Source organism: Malaya genurostris, chromosome 3 (assembly GCF_030247185.1).
Source record: "Malaya genurostris strain Urasoe2022 chromosome 3, Malgen_1.1, whole genome shotgun sequence".
In the NCBI taxonomy this organism is placed as follows: Eukaryota; Metazoa; Arthropoda; class Insecta; order Diptera; family Culicidae; genus Malaya; species Malaya genurostris.
The window spans coordinates 297,733,957-297,755,520 of NC_080572.1; the positions used below are offsets into that span (position 1 = coordinate 297,733,957).

The 21,564-nt window shown below is 39.0% G+C and overlaps 2 protein-coding genes and 1 non-coding gene across 3 annotated transcripts; 2 read left to right on the forward strand and 1 right to left on the reverse strand.

The window, feature by feature from the left end:
- Nucleotides 1–1,786: 1,786 nt before the first annotated feature.
- LOC131437965 (hairy/enhancer-of-split related with YRPW motif protein) lies at nucleotides 1,787–11,683 on the forward strand. The gene is made up of 3 exons (XM_058607671.1): nucleotides 1,787–2,909; nucleotides 3,798–4,012; nucleotides 10,229–11,683. The coding sequence occupies exons 1-3, from the start codon at nucleotides 2,722–2,724 to the stop codon at nucleotides 10,951–10,953; spliced, it is 1,128 nt and encodes a 375-aa protein (XP_058463654.1). The 5' UTR covers nucleotides 1,787–2,721; the 3' UTR covers nucleotides 10,954–11,683.
- Trnae-uuc (transfer RNA glutamic acid (anticodon UUC)) lies at nucleotides 10,983–11,054 on the reverse strand. Its single transcript has one exon. It is a non-coding gene; the product is annotated as a tRNA-Glu (tRNA).
- Nucleotides 11,684–18,323: 6,640 nt separating the features above from the next.
- On the forward strand, nucleotides 18,324–21,496 carry LOC131436761 (protein PAT1 homolog 1-like). Its single transcript, XM_058605662.1, has 3 exons — nucleotides 18,324–18,460; nucleotides 18,531–19,117; nucleotides 19,178–21,496. The coding sequence occupies exons 2-3, from the start codon at nucleotides 18,721–18,723 to the stop codon at nucleotides 21,010–21,012; spliced, it is 2,232 nt and encodes a 743-aa protein (XP_058461645.1). The 5' UTR covers nucleotides 18,324–18,460; nucleotides 18,531–18,720; the 3' UTR covers nucleotides 21,013–21,496.
- The last annotated feature ends 68 nt before the right edge of the window (nucleotides 21,497–21,564 follow it).

Genomic DNA, 21,564 nt, shown 5'->3' on the forward strand with positions numbered 1-21,564 from the left:
GCTTAAATTTTTAAATAAGCATTTTCCATGCTATTCTTTGGACGAAATTTTGTGTAATTCTTTCTCGAAACGACCTTCAAATTTCGTCAATTGCCTAAAATTGCAAGTCCGGTTATTTATTTGAGTCCAAACGTCTTCAATTGTACCCAGAGTACATCGAAATTTCAAATTATTTGCGTTTGAGTGGCTATGAACAGTCGTCCAATGTACTCGATCCGTCCCGTTTGCCTCCTGTTATGAAATTACATCGATGGAACCGAGATTTTCAAACTCATCGACATGTTTTGCCTATTCGAACAATTCACTCTCTTGCTCATAAAGTGCCAAACTGACCAACAATTGTCAGTTGATTCATTTTTACGGAACATGAAGGATGATACTTCTCACTGTGCGAGAAAAATACTATTCTACTTCACTCATCCAGAACAATCATGAGGGTCGTTCGATTATTCTGACTTTTGAGTATTCGAAATAATTTCCATCCAAAGATAATATTCGAGTTGTGAGAAGTTCATCGAGACAGCTACAGGTACATAAATAAGAGGAACAGGTACATAAGGTAAGTTCAGGAAAAAATAAAGAAGATACAGGAATAAGTGTGGAAAGTACAAAACAAAGTGCAGAAATGAGAGAAACAAGTACAAGAAGTACTGGCACAAGTGCAGAGAGTGCAGAAAAGGGTACAGATTGTGCAGATGGTACAGATACAAGTAGATAAGTTACAGGACCAAATACAGAAAATACTGGAGCAGGTACAAACAGTACAGGAGCTAATTTTGAAACAAGCACAGAAAGTACAGGAACAAGCACACAAAGTACAAAATAAAGTACAGAAAATCGAGGAACAAGTACAAAAAAAGTTTAAAGTTCAAACGGTAATCGCAAATGTTGTCGAGGCAGCAATTTTGAATGGCAAATTAGAAGAAGAGAAAGTTTTCATTCCTAATATTCCAATGATGCCCACTGCTATGTCATTTAAATTTGAACGTCATTTTCTCATCCGTTCAACTTTTCTATTACCGTCAATAATCGTTATGAGTCTGTAGCGTGAATTTAGAGTTTTTTTCGGATGGTAAATTGTACGCTGCCTGTTTGCGTTTCGGTAAACCACCGGTTTTATATATTTTGTCCTGTTGTCCGCGATATAAAAAGGTTGGGGCCACTATCATTATAACAATATTTTTCTTCAATAATCATTAAAATTGTTGAGTAGTCTTGATTTTCTACATCTAATCTAATATTATTGCGCTACGAAGTGTGCAGGGGTCCGCTAGTCTATCATAAAAAAATAATTCTAAAGCAATTGTAGAACAACCTGAACATTGAATAAGTTTCATTTGCTACTAAAGTTTACTAATGAGATCCTACTAGTCGGATCTGAATGAAAGTTTCTGAGAAGATCTTCCTCGTTAGCAAAATTAACATTTAATTAGTTTTGAAATAGCTGATGTCTAAAAACAACTAACATTTCTCGGTGCCCGAAGGTACAACCCACTCCGGTTCTGGTTTAAGTTGCCGGCTCGGTCAAGGTCACGAAACCGCTCAACACATCCGGAATGCGTTACGATTTGGCCGACTTTTTAAGCACGTGCAGATCTCACCACCAACGACGCCAACCGACGGTGATCCACCGGATGGCGGCGGCTCCACACGTGACCAAAACGCGAGCAAAAGTGCACCCAACAAGTGCCAAGTCTTTGGGAAACACACGAGCTCCGGAACGAGTTTTTTGCCGGCGTCGATTGTTCCCGGCGGTGGTCCAGTTCACAAAAGCACGCGTTTTCCTTCCTCTCTGCTGATCTCCGGACATTCCACCCAAAACCGCCCACCAAAGCTAGTTGCGAGAAAGAGAGAGACGGCGCACTCTTTCCCTTGCCATCACACGCTAGTCCGCCACGCTTCTAGGCTTTAGTAGCAGCACGTGCATGCGTACGGTTTCGCATACGCTCGCTCTCATCGGGATGCAATGAATGCTGTTCATTAGTTTGCAAGGGAGTGGGGATGAGGAAATGAATGCGCTCGCATGCCGATAGGTTCTCCCACCAAAGGAAAAATGAACGAACGATGTTGGATGTTCATTGCCTCGTCGAACTCTCGCCGGTGGATTTCCTGCTGTTTCCCGTTGAGAACATGCTGCCAGCGAGAACGCCTGTCGGGCGCCTGCTGTGATGTCGAGAGTATAAACATAGGGTTCATCCTCTCACTTTCCTGCATTCTCCCTCTCTCTACCAAGAACCGTGTTTTCGGTGTTTGCCACCGTTGACGGTATGTTTCCTTCCACGAACGATAAAAATCATAAACATTGCCCGGGAGTGGGGATGGCACATGCATTGCATGCGTTCGGCATACGTCATTAAATCAGTCGGACGTCGTTTGTACACATGACAAGTCACGTGTAGGCCTCACGGTCGCAAAAACCGGAAAACACACAAAGAAAACAGTGCCTAACGGGAGATCCTTAACCACCACTCGACTAAACTAACGGGTCAGCAGGACGAGGACTTGTGAAAAATTTTCCAACACAGTTTTCGCAAAGTGAAAGCAGAAAAATTTTTGCGTACTAGTAGTACTACTAATTACGCAGTAAATTGGCGGACGATTTTAGTGGCAGTGCGATTTAATTCGAAAAAAAAAATAAAAACCGAACGAACGCGTGAAAAGTTTTCTAACAGTGAATTCATACTGAGTGACGGGAGAAAAAAAACAAAAAAAAAACCTAAAATGGATCACCACCATCAGAACACACCGCTGCACTGGGGTTACTCGACGGCCGGCATACCGGTGGCCTCCTCGACGCCCAACCACAACCAGAACACGTGGACACCGCCGTCCTCCAAGGGCGCCAAACGGACTCTCTCGGAGTCACTCTCGGACGATGATGTTTACTCGGAGGAATCCGGCAAAGAGCAGTGAGTACGGTTTTTGTTTGGTTTATGGATTAGAGATTTTCTTCCGAAACGATGGGACTTGTAACTGTTCGGAATTGTTGGGACAAAAGTTAGCAAAAATTTTTATCGTTTTAAAACGTAGTCAGCAATTTTTGAAGTTGATAAATTTGGCATCAAAACTATTCATTACTTTGGTACGATAAAAAAGTGCAATTTTCGCATTAAAACGGAATTTGATAATTTTTGATTGGTAAAAAAAACTTTTGCTGAATAAGTGTTTATAACGAATTTCAAACACTTTCCCAGTATTTAGTGTTGATTGAGGGCATTTCTTAGTTTTCCATTCCTTTCTTGGTTTATACATTTGAATGATTAGAAAAAAAAAATAAGTGCTACAAAACGAGTTACCAATACATTTCTAAGAGGTTTAGAAGGGAACTAAGGTGGGGTGAGGCACATTTGAAACAAAAAGACTGATAAAATGTTCAACAATTGCAGAATATTTACACAGTACCGTAAGCGTAAAACAACACGATTGAAATTAAAGCCAACGCGTTGTTTGCGGAATACCAAAGCGAATGCAAAAACAAAAGAAAAAAACATTGTCTCACAGGGAATGTTATTCCGTGCTGCCGTCGGCAAACACCATCGACCTTCCCAGGCCCCTCGGGAATTCATTCTACATTTTTTTTTCGTTTTATCGGTCGGTGGGAACTAAACCAAGCACATTCGGACTCACATGCATAAGGGTGCGTAACGAAATGGAAAAAAGAAGTCATATATTATGTTACCAAGTCTCCCCCCACGTCTCCCTACGGGATTGACTTTGGACTCACTTTGGCTGTGGCCATGCATCCATGCATCCACTAACTAATTTGCTTTCCTATGTTACTTTTTTCCCACGCACAGCACCTCACCTGGCGGTTCGGACAGCTGTCAACTGCTAAGTCGGAAGCGACGACGTGGAGTCATCGAGAAGAAACGCCGGGACCGGATCAATTCCTCCCTCTCGGAACTGAAGCGGTTGGTACCGAGTGCGTACGAGAAGCAAGGATCCGCCAAGCTGGAGAAGGCCGAGATCCTGCAGCTCACCGTGGACCATCTGAAGCAACTGCATGCAAGAGGTGAAGATTTTTTCTAATTGCTTCTATTCATTTTCCATTTACTTTCGATTTTCTCACGCTGAGTCACTCGTAATTTGAGATAAACCGTATCGCCTAGAGCCAATCCATGGTCCAGTATCTCCTTTCTTGTGAGTTCAGGAAGCTGCTGCACCCCTACAAAAAAAAAAGAAAGGGAAACCGAAAAGGCACCGACCATCTGTTGCTTGACCAAGGACTTTACTTCCTTGAAACATAATTCCACTTACATAATTAACGAAGCCATGTTCTCTCTGCCACGAAATACGGGGACTCCTGTTCCCGCATTGACTTACGGTTCCCTCTGTTTTGTTTCGTTCGACGCGCAAGATGTTTATCTTCGGTCTCCGCCGGCAGACAGGGAAAGGAACTTAATACATCCGGTATCCTTTTTCCCACGATTAGCCACCGACGAGAGGACCCTTGTTGCTTGTCAGCGGGAATCGTTTCTTTTGGCCACTTGTGACTTTCAGCTATGGTTTGAGCAGTAGGTTTTGTTCAATACACAGTGAGATTATTCGACTTTTGATTATAATATTAAAGTGGACTTGGAATTTCCTAATCGTATGAAAGGACAGGTTAAATCTCTTGCAAAGAAACTATTGTTCCTTGAATAGATTTTAACACATATCTATAATGTTAAATATGTATTTTAAATGTTACAACCGACACTCAAAAAATTGAAAAGAATTTTAAACATTGTATTGACGGATTGATGGCAAGTTTGGATTAACAATGTCTTCTTGAATTCCCTGCAGTTTCAACTACACACGGAACGACCGAAATTAGATCTGTGCCTAATTCGTATTACTGTTTCTGAATTAGTTGATTTTAACAACAAAATTTCCAAAAAAACTATGAAAATTGAGAATTTACTTACTCTTATTTTTAGAGCATGTGTTTAGTTGGCGAATATCCTGGACCAGCAATATTTCAATCCAACACGAAATGCTCATTGACAACTTATTTTGTTATTAAAATCAGAAAATTTGTTTCTATTTATCTATCACCATCATTACTGAAGGACAGCACAAATAAAACAAAAATGAAATTGGTTTTATTAACAAGTTTATTGACCAAAAACTCATAAGAAGTGTCAAAGCAAAACAATCCATTAAAAGGCTAAAAAGGACAGTCTTGTTGAAACTGCATGCAAATTGTTTTGATGTTTTTCGCATGTGTTAAGGTATATTCATATATAAGTTTCTAAATCGATTTGTAAATTTGTGAATTTGTGCGCATTTGAAGCGATTGTGCGTAAAAACGTTTTTACGTGGAACAGTGAAGTGAGTTTCGAATGTTGCACTCTAATTGTATATGTCGAATGATGTTTTTTGTATCTTCCAACCTTCCGGGCAAACATTTCACTTATTCGATTGCACGTACCTGTGAAGGTTTTTTTACAGACAAATTGCACTCAACACCTAACACTCGATACATGATTTATATTTCAAGCAACAAATCACGATTGATATTTGAGACTTCACAAAAAATGGTTCCGAAAAAAAACCAAAACTGACAGTAATAAGCAGATAATTGCAATTTGTCAGTCATGTCAAATGACCTTGAACGACTGACTAAAATCATTGTCAACTGTAATCGGTACGGTGAAAATGACTGTCAAATGAGATGTACATAACGTTGTTTATCCAAACGATTCAGATTGAATGATCATGATCAATAACTTGAATTTCACATCTGATTGCGTTTTTTTTTCGTTGCTTTCGTGCGATTGTGTGTAGATTCAATAATAGATGTTCAATGTTATTTAAAACGAATTCTGCCGATGGAACGTAGGGAATCAGGTTCACCGAAATCACGTCTTACCATCTCAACTAGTGATGTATTTTTTTACTCAATTAATCAAAATAATCGATTAAAAGACTAAAGGACACGTTCGTTCAATGTTACTCTCAAGTGAGTACAATTTCAGTCACTTTCGTTGAAAGTTGAACTACTCTATAGTGAGTAAAGCTTGTTCACTCACTTTTGGGTAAATATGGTATTTGTCAATTTCTGAGTAACATTTACTCAGTGCTACAAATGGGAAAATTAGCTCGAGTGAGTAAATATTACCCAATATCATTCGAATTGAATAAGGAATTCTTTGCTTCGAACAAATACTAACTTACTTCTATTCAAGGAATGAAGGAAGCCGCTACCTGTTCATCGGTCATTGGAAAGGATCCGTCTGCCTTCCTACGTTGCCCACGTTCTGGCATTTCGTAGAAATGCTCTGATGTATTCTTATACAGAAAAAATAAATAAAATACTTGCTATATGATTGAACACTTTCTTACTGTCTTCAACCTGCGCGAATTGCCGTGAGGTGTACAGTAAGCATTTCGATAATGTGCCCTTATAATCTGGTTCCGCCTCCGACAAAGGGAATAGTTCAGTGAACGTAAATTTTCACACAACATTTTCATAGCATTGTGAGAAAAACTTGTTGTCAATTTAAAAACTAAGTAGAAGTTACTCAGTCTTCTCAAACAATATTACTCACTTTTTGACATTTGAATTAAATAAGCAAAAGTGAGTACAAGTTACTCACTTGAGAGTAACATTGAATGGGCATGTAATCGAGTATTTGTAATCGATTAACGACAGTGCCACTCATCGAGCTAATCGATTAATAGCAATCAATTAATCGAGATCTGTATCAGTTTGTAGATAACGTTTAGCCTTAGGTGAGTGAGCGCGAGAAGCCGAGCAGAGCAGGTGACAGACGTTAGCAGACCAAAAGTGAGAGGCATGCTGGGATTTGCTGTAAATATGTTTTCAGTATCAAGCTAGCTTCTCGCGCTCTGCAGCCTAAGGTTGAGCTCTAGGACAGAGCCAAACAACTTTGTATTCACTTTTAGAGTCAGTTGATCAGCTGACGATTGGTTGAAATTGGCATAAGTTAACACAAGACTTTGAAATTCATGTTACCACAGTGTGGTATAAAAGTGTTCTCAGGATCACCGTCATCGGTTTGTTCTGTTTTTAATGTGAAAGAAGATCATTTTTTAATTGATTACTGTTTGCATTGATCTGTTAATGAAGTAAGCATAATGTGTCACGCAGTGTTTTGGTACTAGAATCCAAGTTCTGAATCTAGTTCTAGCATACATGTTTTAAATTCTAAATATAAAAGCTGAAAATGGATGTACCAGAATTATGAAGTGAAATCAGAATTCCGAATGTAAATTAAGGATATACAGTTCCCAAACCTAGTCAAAAAATCAGTTCCAGAATCCGGAATTAGCATTCAGTTCCTACGTCAACAAAACTAAACCTGAAATGAAGCTCAGAATATAGGTAGAATAGAATCGCGGTTCTGAATTCCACATTTCAACCACATTTTCTTATATTTTTGCTTGCTTTATTTATTTGGTCGATTAATTGCATTAATCGATTAGTGCGTAATAAAATTCGATTACACTAGTCGACCTAATAATCGATTAATACGAAACATCAGACATCACTAATCTCAGCGGCTTGTAATCGAAAGAGGCCGATGTCAGATACTGCTTGCCCTCGTTCGAGGTCAAGGCTTGCTGCGCCAAATATTGGTGGATGCACGTGCTAACGCTGATGTAACTGTCAAGTATAAAATCCTTCAGACTTGTATAAGGCGATTCATTTGTATAGTGTTGTCATAACTCCATCCCAGGAGGGGCTCTCAGATAAAGAAAAACAATCTTACTGATCCCGGGTAGAAGTGATACGCAAACAAATTAAAAATTTTATCATTAATACTAAAACCATCTCAATGCACAGTATACTGAAGTCTTTTTTTATGCGAGTTTACGTACCGCATAAAAAACCGCATAACTGAAACTTCGCATAAAAAAACCGCATAACTCTGAAAATTCGCATAAAAAATGTTGCATAAAAACCGCATAAAAGATTCATATGAAAACACACTTTTAAAAAAGCAACTCCCCAATATATATTTAGCACCCACATAGTATTCATTAACCATACAACTTAAATTCAATATCTTTCATTTTATATTTAAGTAAGCGAGAAAATAGAATCAGTTGAAAACTTCAGACAAAAGCAAAAAGAATTTCCTAAAGTAGTTTAGCGGTTTGTATTTAATTTTTGATTGTAAGGAACACTGTATCAGGAGACCTCCCCCGTTCTTGTTTATTTTGTTCTCGCTTACTTTGATAAATATTGAATTTAAGTTGCATGGTTAATGAATAATATGTAGGTGCTAAATATATACTGACTGACTACTAATTTTTCTGATAGTGTTCTGCTCATACTTTCAAACTTTGTTGAAATTGGTTCCACTTATTTCCACATTTTCGAGATATTGATACTTGAATATGTAGTATTTTGTAATCAAATTTCTTAAAAACTTTTTAATTAGTGTACTTAAAAAAATTGCAGTCTTCGACAAAAATATGTATTTTAATAATTAAAATATAATTTTAGAACATCCGAAAATTCTAAAAAGTCATTGAAAAAAGTTATGATAGAAAAACTTTATTTTGGGGATCTCTAATAAACAATGCATCATATCTCGACACCAATGTATTTCAAAGTGTACACATCTTCGGCATGTTATCTTGTTTGAACATGATCTACAATTTTTCCAAAGACATAAATGCTCTGTCTCGTATTGTATGCGAAAATTTTTTTAACTCACTTGTAGGTGGATTAATGACAACTTTGATTATATTAAAATAACCGAAGAGCGAAAAAAAAGTTCGGCGATAACGGCGTCGGCCATGTGCGGTTCGACCTTAAGACTGTACAGTTGTTTTGAGAGTTGTCCAAACGGGTTACCTAGTTCAATCTAGTTACCATTGAATTTTTCGCATGTACGTTGTCATACGTTGCAAAATTTTCTATCAACGCTAGAAAGCCATGCGTTCTGCATGTTCCATTTCTCAGTGATGGAGTGTCAATCGGTTTTCAGAATTTCCGAAAATTAATAATGATAGAATCCATTAATATCATTAATTATATAGTGGAACCAGAGCAATTCGGTGAAATCTCGCACCTTTCAGTATCGAGTGATCCATTTAATTTTACTGCCGATCTAAAAAGTGATGTCCGAGCTCCGCATCCCAAAACATAATTCGTGCTATCGTGTGAAGAGCCCATTCCGAGACCAACCGCTAGTAAAATAAAAAACGAGCTGAATCAGAAAATGGGTTACTCATCATCTTTATATTCGTTCTTTTTAGCAAGATATAGAGTGGCCCTCAGTCAAAAACAACAACAACAACAACAACAACAACAGCAACAGCCAAAAATGAGAGAAAAAAAAAGAAGGAAGCTAATGCTTACCCCCATTATTGGCGTTTATCCTCCTTATTCCTGCTGGTACAATTTTCGCGCCGCTAATCGCTCTCCCACGGCGCATCAGGCAAAAGGCTTCTTCGGTACTGACTGTGGCGAGTCCTTTCCCGTTCCGGATCGCGAACCAGTGTGGGAACACGGCGGATAATGTTTTTTTTTTCTTCGATACATTAATGACTTCCCACCACCAAATCCACCCTCTCACTACCCGCCGATCCCGTTCCGTTCCGTTCGCTTCTCCCATGATTGTCGGCTTTTTCCCCCCCCTCCGTCTGATACGGCCCGTAATGCATTACATATTGTTTGATATGTGAAATCATCATCAAAACATTATCGCGCGGTGCACGAGAATCGACTTTCACCCTTCTTCCCAGGAATGTATTCCGGCTCGATCCGACTACCGAACCGAAACTGTGGGAAATGGCTAGAACGAGATAGGCTAAATGCAGCCAATTGCCAAAGTGCCTGCAGTGGGAATGGAAGAAGGAATATGGCGGCGCTCACACACGACGGTAGAATAATACCAAAATTGAAATAGGGGGAAGGAATTATGCATGAGATATTTTTTTCTCGTTCATTCGTTCCTTCTATTGCTGCTGCTGCTGCTGCTGCTGCTGGCCGACCCGAGTGGTGTGTAAATATGTGCTCTATAGTTTTGAGATTCGGTTCCGTTTCGTGGGAACGGGGAAAAAATCAAATTGACACGAGAGTACCGAGATAAAACACAGCGAGGCCCCCGGGATTCGGCCGGCCGGTCGAAATTGATATTTATGGGTAGATTGGGACCTGTTAAGTAGGATTATTATGTTATTACTTTTATTGAAATGCTTAGAAAGGTGCAGTCATAAACCACGGTCATTAATGGCGGTACTTTTATCTGTTTTATCGTTTTGCCAGGATTGGACGACTCCAGCTACGATCCGCAACGTTTCGCAATGGATTACCACATCATTGGGTTTCGGGAGTGCGTTGCCGAAGTAGCCCGCTATCTAGTCTCGATCGAAGGGATGGACGTTCAGGATCCGCTGCGTCTACGACTGATGTCACACCTGCAGTGCTTTCTGACGCAACGTGAGCTAACCACCAAAGCAAATGCCAGCCCCGGCTGGTCGCACAGTAATTCCTACCAGCCAGCCTATCCACCGTCAACCAGCTACTATCATCAGAACTATGCACCACAGACTGCCACGGCGTCGGCGGCGTACATTCCACAGGTTGGCACCATCCCGACACACGACCAGTCGAATCTGTCGCATGCATCGGCCCATCAGGTGCCGCACACACTCCACTCATCAGTGTATGCAACAAGTGCCACGGTCAGCTCACATGATCTCTACACGAGCCAGCACGATGCCAATGCTCACCAGGCCCAGCATTCCCAGCAGCAGCAGCAGCAACAACAGCAGCCACAGCAAACCCAGTCGACAGATCCAAACGGACCAACGTACACCGATATCTCGAACCTGCACCCAAACAGAGGAATTTCCGCTAGTGTTGGCTACGGAAACCCACAATACCCGGTCAGCACTTCGACCCATGGGTACAGTGCGACCTCCAATAGCTACAACAATAATAATTCTTCCAAACCTTACCGGCCTTGGGGTGCTGAAATGGCTTGCTAGAAAATAAAAATTATACATGGAAAAAAAATTTCCCATACCGGGAATCGAACCCGGGCCTTCTGGGTGAAAGCCAGATATCCTAGCCACTAGACCATATGGGACAGGATATCTGTTGGTGGGTTTTACTCGTACAGATCACGATCTCTGTAACATACCAAAGTGATAGAACTAACTTTCTAGATTTCTGAAATTTTACAAAGAAACCGTAAATTATCTCTTGATGCAATTGAGAGGTTATATATGTAAACGATATGATAGAACGACGAAACGCATGGATTTCAAGAAATCATTTTGAAACTTTACATTATCACAGAGGATGCAACACATCTGTCAATACTTTGTTGTTTATAGGACAAAAAAAAGGATTTCAATCGTTCCTGTACAGAAACCGAAAGTAGATAGGGCTATTTATTGTTAGTGTAAAATAGGGCAACGAACAAAGATTTATATTTTTGATACCAAAAGCGAATTATTCATGCCTCCAAAGGTTGGAGAACCGAGAGCTTTAACTTTAAGGATGAAACTAATCGAGTCAATTAGATGAATAAGTATAAAAGCATAATTTAAAGCAAGCAAGGATTTGTGTACTGCAGTAGTGTTAGTAGTATTAGTAGTTCGTAGAGGAAGCATAGTGGTGTTTTATTTTGAAGAACATCAATGTTGTGATTTTAAAGTTTTTTTAGAGTTTTCCAATGGAATGTGTATATATTTTTTAAGGACTTTACTGAAAGTGAACCAAAAGAATAAAATTTCAATGAATACCAATTGTTTTGTTTTTTTCTTAACTGTAATCATCTTTTCACATTTTTGTAGGTTTTCATTTCGTTATTTTTATTAAATTCTATTGCAATATGCGCTTTCAAATGAAGGATTCAGAAATGAGTGAAACAGCTTCAAACGAATGAATCAAAACAATGCATTAGTGTGCGTGCAAACCATACTATCCTGATAAGACCGCCAGTCGATTCCAGCCGTTCATTCATTCTGAAAGTACGTTCAACAGCAGTGTTGCCAGAAAGAACACTTTTCTCATAAAACATCTATAATTACGTTAAATGTATTATTTAGATGATTGTAATCTGTTGATGCTAAAGAAGGGGAGATTTTATGCTTGTTGAAGAGCAAGTTTGATATAAACTTACTCCACCGTGCTTTTCCCCACAATCGAACGAAATCTCACATTAGATCGAAACATATGATCATATTAGAGAAAATTTTTCATGATTTTTTTTAAATTTTTAATGATTTTTTTTTAATGTTGGGTTCACAGATGACAACATTCTTGTTCTCCACTGAAACAAGAAATCCCATTAAAATCACTAAAAAGATCACACGATACCGATTTGCTAACAAACCCATTCAAGTTATGTGTATCCATTAAAAGTTATATGCGGAACACATAATATTCATTGTAACACGTCGATAATATTCAATAACTAATATAATAGAACGAATGCATATGCATACGATTATATTTAAATAAATTTATCTATTCGGTCTAATAAATGTTATGTGCTTTTCACATATGAAAAAAGCAGTAGCGCTCAATACACTTCCAATATGACGAGTTTGAAGGATTAGTTGCTTGTAGATTTGGATTTGTACTAAAAATCTCTGCTAGCAATGAGGAGTGAATTCAATAAAAATGTAAGATGAAATATATGTAACTAAATCTCTCGATAATTTCAGAGCACATTTTAACGATTTTGAATCATTAACGAGCTTAAGACGATTTACAAATACGGTCATGATTGGAGGAATCGATTTTTAAGATTTGTGCAATTTGAAAATATTGTTTCAATAATAATTTTTCGTAAATTGGTTACGTCATAAGTTTTCTTGACTACAATAAAGGCGAATGCATTGAAAAAAGAGATTTAATTAAATATCACATGACGATTATTATTCGCATCAATGATATTTCTAACACACTTAAAATGTGTGTCAAATCTCTATAACTTTGAATGCAATTTTACATAACCAACATTGAAACAAAACAATAAGCCTTATTAATGTTTCATATGAAATTTATGTGATTCCATTGAATGCAATCTGATTCATCTTTCGTGAATCTAAGTGATACGCACATAGATGTTATATGTAAAGCTACATGGAAAAATATTATATGTTTGTTCAGATAACTTCTAGGTGATATTTAGGCTCAGTGTAGATATATGGCCGAGAGTGGCTTTCGAGAAAAACAGGTAAAAATTCAGTTTTCAGAACTGAAAGCGAAAGATAAAAAGCGAAATGTGGTTCTGAAGGATTCGAAGACGTTCACAATTTACAGTGTTTTGAAGTATTCAACTGTAAAAGCCATCCTGCAGATAAACTGTTTTATTGGTTCATTATGAACACTTTATATTGTATTGGAACTCTCAACGGGTGAAAACTTTCGCCGAAGTTATGAGATGAAAGAAAATTAATGTTTTTTAAATCAAAAATAAAACGGACGTAGAGTTGTTCAAGATATTTTTTTCCGAAATTTCAAATGAAATAATATAATCATTCAAAATTTATTTTCTGCTGCACTGAACTGTAAAAATTACTGATTCAATCAGTTGGTTTAACCGTTGGTTCGGTAACTTTTCAACGTAAAACAAATGCTGACTAAACAGCAATATTTACTGCATCCCCATCAACATTTGCTGACCTGTACAGCTATAAATGACAATTCGAACAAACTTCAGTTTTACTGAACGTTCGTCAATTAATAAAATACTGAACAGATTACTGTACGTTCAGCTGTGTAAAAGTCGGTAAAATTTTACTGAAGTCGGTAAAGTAAACTAAGTGTGTGTGTTTTATTTCCTTCACTGTTCTCTTCTCGCTTTCTTGTGTTATTTTCCCTTTCATTGAATTCTGACAGAATCGTCCAGTATGCAGTAAAACACGTTTCATATAAGCGGTTTGCGAAAGATGAAAACAACTTCGAACGAATGAATCAAAACATTATATCTGTATGCGTGCAAACGTTACATTCGCTTTACCATCACCGTCCGATTTAAGCAATTCGACCGTCCCACGACAAAAGAGCCTAACTGCAAATTACAGTTTCTCTTTGTTTACTTTTTCTTTCACGATTTACCGAACTGATTTTTTATTTGACGCATAACTCTTCACAAAACTTTCAAGGTAAAACTACAAGCATTCGATTTAAATTGTAAACTTTAGAGAATTTGCAATAATGGATCCGTAATAATCAAAAGAGAAAGTACACAAAGAGAGGCTCTCATTTGCAGTTAGGCCCTTTTGTCGTGGGACTATCGAACTTATTCATTCTGAATGTTCGGTAAATAATTTAAAAAGAAGTGTGCCAGAAAGAACAGTATGAAAAAAGACCGTAAATAGTTTAATACCTCATTCATTTCTTCTATTTTTTTGGTTTCAATTAGAGGTTTTAACCTTAAGGTCATTCGCCTCTTCGGGCCAGAAAATCTTTCTGACCCTATGTGCGGGGTTTGGGACCCTGGTGGGCTGCACGAAAGGCAATTATTTCTATTTCTAATCAGATTTTTGCGATATTTTGAAAACTCCTTTGTTCATAAAGAACGAGTTTCAAACGTTGTATTTACCGATATATGTTTTTGCAAATTGGGCGACACCGATAAGATTTTTATCGATGAAGACGATTTTCACTCCTATATTTCGATTAATTCTGTATTCCGATTGACTTCTAGTTTTCCATACAAAAACTAGAGTGGCTTAAACCAGCGTTAAATGTTTTGAACTGTTGCTAACATTATGGATGAGATGTCGTCACTCTTATACCGTTTTCGGTTTTGAACCTGCACGCGGGCGACTCTGACTCCAAGTAAAACGAACACGTGGTACGCGTCCTAAATAACAACTCATAAAAAAAATTACAAACTCGCATGGCTGTCGTGAAAAAACCCGAGAAAATTTTCAGACCGAAACTACGCGATTGAGGTCCGATCTAGAACGACCCCAGGTTGCTAAAACAAGCATCTCAAAAGTTATTTGGCGACTCTGGGTCAGCTCTTGGGCTGCTCTGATCAATAAACGAAAACGATATTAGTGATCCTATAACCAGAGATCAGCGGTGATATTATTATGATTCCGATTGAACTGTCAAAAGCGGTTCCAATGTACATGTTTACAATTGCATAGTTGCTCGTTGTTCGCCGTCAGTGGGGAGTGTTGATACCAAATAGAGAGTAAACATTTAAAAAAAATCGGGAAATAATTCACAAATACGTTATGTTTTTTTTCTCACTGAATTTAAACACTTCGTTCTTTCCTATAAGTGTGATACTCTACAAGCAAATAAACTTGAATATTGAGAAAGTCACTCACACACAAATTCAAATGCAAGCGATGCAACAGTTTTTGTTTTGTAAATCTTGTTGCCAGAGCTACGATATCTTTTACTGCTGGTCTCTGGTTTTAGGATCACTAGTCACTCTGATTCAGGGATGATTCGAACGATTGATTTCGATTCGATCGACATGTAGGAGTGATTGGTTCAGCCATATGATCGAAAATGGCTTTACAGAATAATAGTTAAAAGATCGGACAGTAGAACAGAAAGCGAAAGAGCAAAATGCTGAATAGAGATTCGTAGACATAAAGTTTACAAAGATCTAAATCGATTCGAAATTCTTTGACGTAAACCAAAATTCTCGAAAGTTAAAGGGCAATCTATGTGACAAGGAATATGTGTATACTGGTGGCCAGTGTTGGTGATTGCCGATAATTTGACAGAAGCTGCTCGATATTTATCTATATTATATACAACATTTTCAATCCGGTAGAAGATGCTACAAGAACTCGAGTCTCTCAATGCATGAATCGCGAGAGAATTTTTCTACATTTCTTCGATTCACTTCATACTCTGAGTATTTCACAGCCCTTAAAAAAATTACAGTTTGATAATGATTGGTGCTGTGTGGAATTTACCGAGGGAGAATCGCAAGTTGACAATTATCGCAGAAAATCGAATCGATGATTCGATTTGATGATTCTGCAATATTTCAAAACCCCTGTGTGGAACATTTACATACATTTTCATAGACACAACTTATACGAAGGTTATATGCACATAGTTAGAATAGGCGGCAATAATAAAATGATTCTATCGCAATTATCCACTGCCCATACAGAATAGAATCGCGAAACGAGAATAAGCGAGCGTTTGTTGCTTCGGAGAGAATCCCCACAGCAGCGAGCTAAGCTTTGATTCTCTGACAAGTTATCGAGAGAAATTCGTTCTCGCACTGGTGTTTATTCTATGTTAAATTAACCATGCCAGTTTTTTGTTGCTGCGATGATATCCGTCTCTCTTTGATAGTACTGATTAAATCGTATGAAGAGTTGCTAGTGAGCGTTCTTTGATACGATAAAAGCCATCCTTGCTGGTGGTACAACAAATTTATGTACACCTTTCTGCGCATCATAAAATAATGCCACAGTCTGCAATTTTGTTTTGTTTTGAAATGATTGCTGCGCAAGTATCAATTGATACTTACAGGTACTTGCTGATTTCGGCAAAACGATCAATTGCTGGTGAACACCGAATATCAGTATATAAGTGAACATTTTAAATTGCCGATAAATCGGAAATAATAAACCGAGAATTTTGGAAAAAGCTATCTTAACCGAAATTTCAGTAAAATATCGCTTTGCCGTTCGTTTTCAGCATTTTTATTCGCCGAAATCAAAATTATGTTTAAGTGTGTACTTTGCCTTCCGAGTACCATCCCTATTGGCAAAGACATCATATTAACAAGATATCCAGCTCTGACATTTCCCGAACAAATCATTGGCAACATCCTTTTTTGCGAACATGGTGCCCTCAGGCGAGTCCGCATCGAATCTCGTACATAGAAGCAGGGGAGAGAAATTTCAAATTCGTGCGCACCAAAATAGCAGCACTGCGCACCCATACAATTGACATGATATGCTGGAAAATTGGTTTCGCCCCAAGCTGACAGGGTCTGCTATTGGCCATCAATTTTTTACAATGATCATCGTTCAGTTTTCACAGGGTATAGAAACCTCAATGTGACTGGCAGCCATTCTGCTATTCAACTAGCGCACTGTTCCCCCTCGATAAAGTCGGTGCACTGCAGAGATGCCAGATCTGCAGATTTGTCCGTAAATCTGCAGATTTCGGACATACACTCAGGCAAAAAATATATGGAATTTCATAATGATTTCGTATGATTTTTAGCCACAAGAATATCGTAAGCGAATCATAAGATCGCCTTATGAAATCCCGAAAACAGGAATTCCAATAAAACGCCTTATGAAATTTATACGAAATTTTTAGGAACATTGTGCGAAAATTCTATGATAAACATAACTTCTCTCATATATTGTGAAGTTCATAAGTTGTTCGTATGAAAACTATAATAGTGATAGATAAGATGTATATTGCAGAGGTATATTTTTCATATTTATCTTATGAAATTTCGATTTTGGTGATTTTTGATGCATCATAAGATTTGCCTTATGATTTTCACTACTCAATTTGCCTGAGTGTAGTGCTGCAAACATTAATTGTTGTGCAGACTTTTGAAAATCGAGTTTTTCGCAGACTTTTTTTTTTACTCGTCAAGTCAAGTTTAGCGTTTCATACTTTATAGAGCAATTGCTGCCAGCAAAACATACTTGCTAACTGCAGGTTTTGTTTGGATATACATACTTTTGCAACTCTGTCTGAATTTTTACCTGGCATCTCTGGTGCACTGTCAGTTTCAGTTTAATCATCATTCGAATCAAAACAAACAACAACGATCGATACATTACATGAAAAATATCAACTTACCGTATGAACGATATTGAGCAATTTTGCTTCATATTAAGTGATTCTTAAAAAAAAGAAAATAAAAATTAGGTAGAATTATTGCTAGGAATTTATTTAGTGTGTTAACTCTCATCCCACGAAGCACTAAAGTCACTGAAGGCATCAATAATTTTTTGCTTTCTTTCTAATTTGTGTTGTTTCCATGGCATTTTACCGGAGCTTGTCCACACTTATTAGCGAAGGATCAATAAATTTTCACTATTATTATTAGCTCACGATTACTGGCCTAATATCTTCCAATTGATCGTATGAGACATTGTAGTTTTGAGTTTATTTCTGTTATAATTTCATCGTACTGGATACTGGAATTTGATACTTATCATGAGTTACAAAAGGAAACAATTTAATGTTTATTTTTAAAAAAGCTGTAATTGGTAACCATGCCAATTGGGATGATGTATCATTGTGTGATGCCCTAGGCTAGGTAGCTAAAACTCTGTGCAGGGGTAGAAAAAAATCCATGCGGGGTAGCTAGAAAATCCGTACCGGTAGTAAAATCGCATTCGCTCGATCAGAATGGCATCCCTGCCGATTGTTCATCGCGCTTGAACTCGTAAAGTAACTGTCAGACTGCACAAATGTCAAAAAGTTCGTTCATTGCTCCATCTCATCACTAATTGTTTTTTTCCGGGATTCTGTAACTAATTCTCGTTTTAAATCCAAGTTAACTCTTTCGAGGTGATTATATTGAACTATAAAGGAAGTTCACTACTTAATGCACACTTTTAATACGATTTCTCAATTGTAGTGATTGTTTCATGCCGGAAAATCGCAGGTAAAGTACCAAAAGGTTCCGTAACAACGTTGTGCCCTTGTCTCGGTTACTGCTGTCAATTTCGGTGTGTGTGCGGACTCGGTGTACGGATAAACAAAGCCGTAAATTTGTAACTTGTGCGCCCTGTTGGTCACTATCAGCTTCACCATCACCCGGGACCGCCATGACGGATTCATTTTTTGGCTTTGACACTTCGCTTCCGGTGGAGGATGACGGTGGTGGAGGGATCGGCGGTGGACCGGAAGATTCCGAGGAGGAGTACGATGCACTTAACGATGAAACGTTTGGACAAGCCAAAGAAGGCGATTGGGAAGAACTGCATGAAGATCTGGTTCGGTTGGACCAGCGGGAAGGTGGAGATGGTGATTCCGGACCGGATTCAGATTTAGATATGAATTTCTCCAGTGTAAGGATTGACAATTTGGAAATGAATGACGATAACGAGTCCGAGGCACGTCTACAGCTGGATCCCAGCGTGTGGACAATGACGAGTAAGCCGGAAACACCAAAACCTCCTGTAGCCGCAATGCGGACAAACTTGCAAATAAGAGCTGGTCCAGGTAGATTTGTTAGATTATTATAATTGTTAACCTTCAAGCTAATTATCGGGTTTTTTTCAGGAACTGCCTTTGCCGGTCTTCCGCCAAACTTTTCACTGCCTGACCCCAGCCAGCTGCGCATGTGCTCACTGGAGGAGATCGAGCAAAACATGAAACAACAGGCACAACTTTCGCTGCCACCACCGGCTCAACCGCGGCAGGAGAATCCACAACAGCCATCCCGGCCGAATCTAGGACTGCCGCGTCCGCCGCCTGGTTTTGCTGTTCCACCAATGATGGCTCAACCGCCGCTGACGATTCCAGTGAACTTTCCTCCGCCACTGAACATTGCTCCGCCTCCGCTGCACCTGCTGCACACCAGTGTTCCCCCGCCCGGCAGTGGACCACCACCGTTGTTTCCGCTGAATGTGCCTCCGCCAAACTTTCAAGAGCAAAATCATGCCAATTTTAATCAGCGTTTGGTACAAGAGATTCAACAAAATCATCCATTGCTGAACCAGCACCGTTACCATCAGCAGCAGCAGCACCAGCAACAAAACCAGGCTAACCGATATCCGCACAACAACCGACAGAACTATCATCTACAGCAACATAATCGACACGTGAATGGTAAACTGAACCGCTCGGGTGAATATGATGAATATGCCAACATGATGAGTGAACGAGACAAACAGTGGCTGCTCGGTATTCAATTGTCCCAGCTGAACAAGGACACTCCCTACTACAATGATTACTATTTTTGTGTGTTTCGCGAGAGGAAAGAACGACAGAAGGGTGACAATGAGCGAGAAAGCAAAGCGCACAAGGACAATACATTTTATCACCCGCTAACACAGCAAATGCTACAACGGAACGGTATAATCGGTCGTGAACGTCGTAATTCGGAGAAAAGCCAGGACATTAAGGAAGTGCCGGCTCGAAACTACACACCGCTGCAGTTTGAAAACTCCCTTGGAAAGCTACAATGCGGTAGCGTGACTGCTCCCAGGAAGATCATCGATCAGGATGTGGTGGCTGAAACGAGCGCCACCAGCGGAGTGGTTGTGAATTCCGAGGTTCTATCCCAACGGAAGTCACGTCAAATTCTGTTGCATGTCGAGAGTTTGTACAAGATTCTGTTGAAGATGGAAGACTTGAACAATCCGTTGGCGATCGAAGCGAAACAGTTGCTTAAAGAAAAGAAGGAACGGGAACGATTGCTGGCACTGGAACGTGGTCAGCAGGTCGACGAACAGAACAACTTTACAGGGAACGGAATCGACGGAACACAGGAAGTGGAAGACACCTTCTCTTCGTTGTTTGATAAACTGTCTGCTGGACTGACACCGGAAGGTGTTCTGTTGGTGCTCTCCGTTCGGAAAGGCAAGCTTCTGCTGAAACGTATTCAGTCTGTGCTGAAGGAGCATCCCTTCCGTTGGAACCTTTGGTGCATCATACTGGCATCGTTAGCTCTGCTGTCCAAGCGCGAACGTGACGATCCGGAAGAACTGTTAACTCCTTTGTTTGCCCAGTTTGAAAGCCACGTCAAATACTCGAACGTTAGCGATCTGCTTTCACTGCTAGACACTTTTCTCAATTCCGATAAGCTTCTCCCCTTGATTCCCAAGTGTAAATTTCTTCTCACGACTGTGCTAACATTGATAGACCGTATGGAACATTTTTATTGTGCCGGTCCTTCCATCGTTTTGCCGGAAGTGGCTGACCGGTGGAAGGTATTCCTGAAGGAACTATCCAAGGTTGTGTCCGGTGTCGGTTTGGGACCCCAGAAGGTACTGCTTAAGCTAGACTCGGACTGTAAGATTGTACATACCCTGCGGGAGCACTTCCAGCGGCATCCCCATCTGGATTTGGAGCTGAAACTGCTGGCTTTGGTTTCCATCGAGGACAAAAAATAACTGAATACGCTAAGTTGGTCCACCGTATTGCACTTTTATTTTATTTTTCTTTAATTCTATCGTTTAATTTCATGTAAAAATTTTCTAATGTTTAACGTTACTACTAGACTACTACTTAACTGCAAGCAGACAGTGCTGAACCAGGAAATGTAGACATTTTTCTAGAATTGGAAATAGCGTCCTTTCAAAGTTTAGGTAGAGAATCATCATCGGTGTCCTTGCTGCCAAGCCCATTTTTTATGTTCTGTAACGTGGATATAATTGAAACAGTGTAAATTGTTAAAATCGTCTTGAAATGCTACTAATTCTTGTTATTGAGGGATGTGATCAAAAGTTTCGTAATTCTATACATATATTTTTACATCATTATTCGTGACACTTCTAAGTTTTTCCTTGCTATATAAGGAAACGTTATTTTTTTTACCTTAACAACATTAAATATTAAGCATATCCAACAATTATTATTAAATTAAATTCAAAACAAGTTTATGAGATGAAATAATTTCTTCGAAATCCGACGAGCACTGAATATTTTTATTGTAGGTGGTGTAG

What these genes read in the sequence shown, in the direction of transcription:
- LOC131437965 (XM_058607671.1), top strand. Translation starts at nt 2,722, where the DNA reads ATGGATCACCACCATCAGAACACACCGCTGCACTGGGGTTACTCGACG. An exon ending in GAGGAATCCGGCAAAGAGCA is followed by an intron (nt 2,910 to 3,797) that starts GTGAGTACGGTT and finishes TCCCACGCACAG; the next exon opens with CACCTCACCTGGCGGTTCGG. An exon ending in GAAGCAACTGCATGCAAGAG is followed by an intron (nt 4,013 to 10,228) that starts GTGAAGATTTTT and finishes TCGTTTTGCCAG; the next exon opens with GATTGGACGACTCCAGCTAC.
- LOC131436761 (XM_058605662.1), top strand. Translation starts at nt 18,721, where the DNA reads ATGACGGATTCATTTTTTGGCTTTGACACTTCGCTTCCGGTGGAGGAT. An exon ending in GCAAATAAGAGCTGGTCCAG is followed by an intron (nt 19,118 to 19,177) that starts GTAGATTTGTTA and finishes GGTTTTTTTCAG; the next exon opens with GAACTGCCTTTGCCGGTCTT.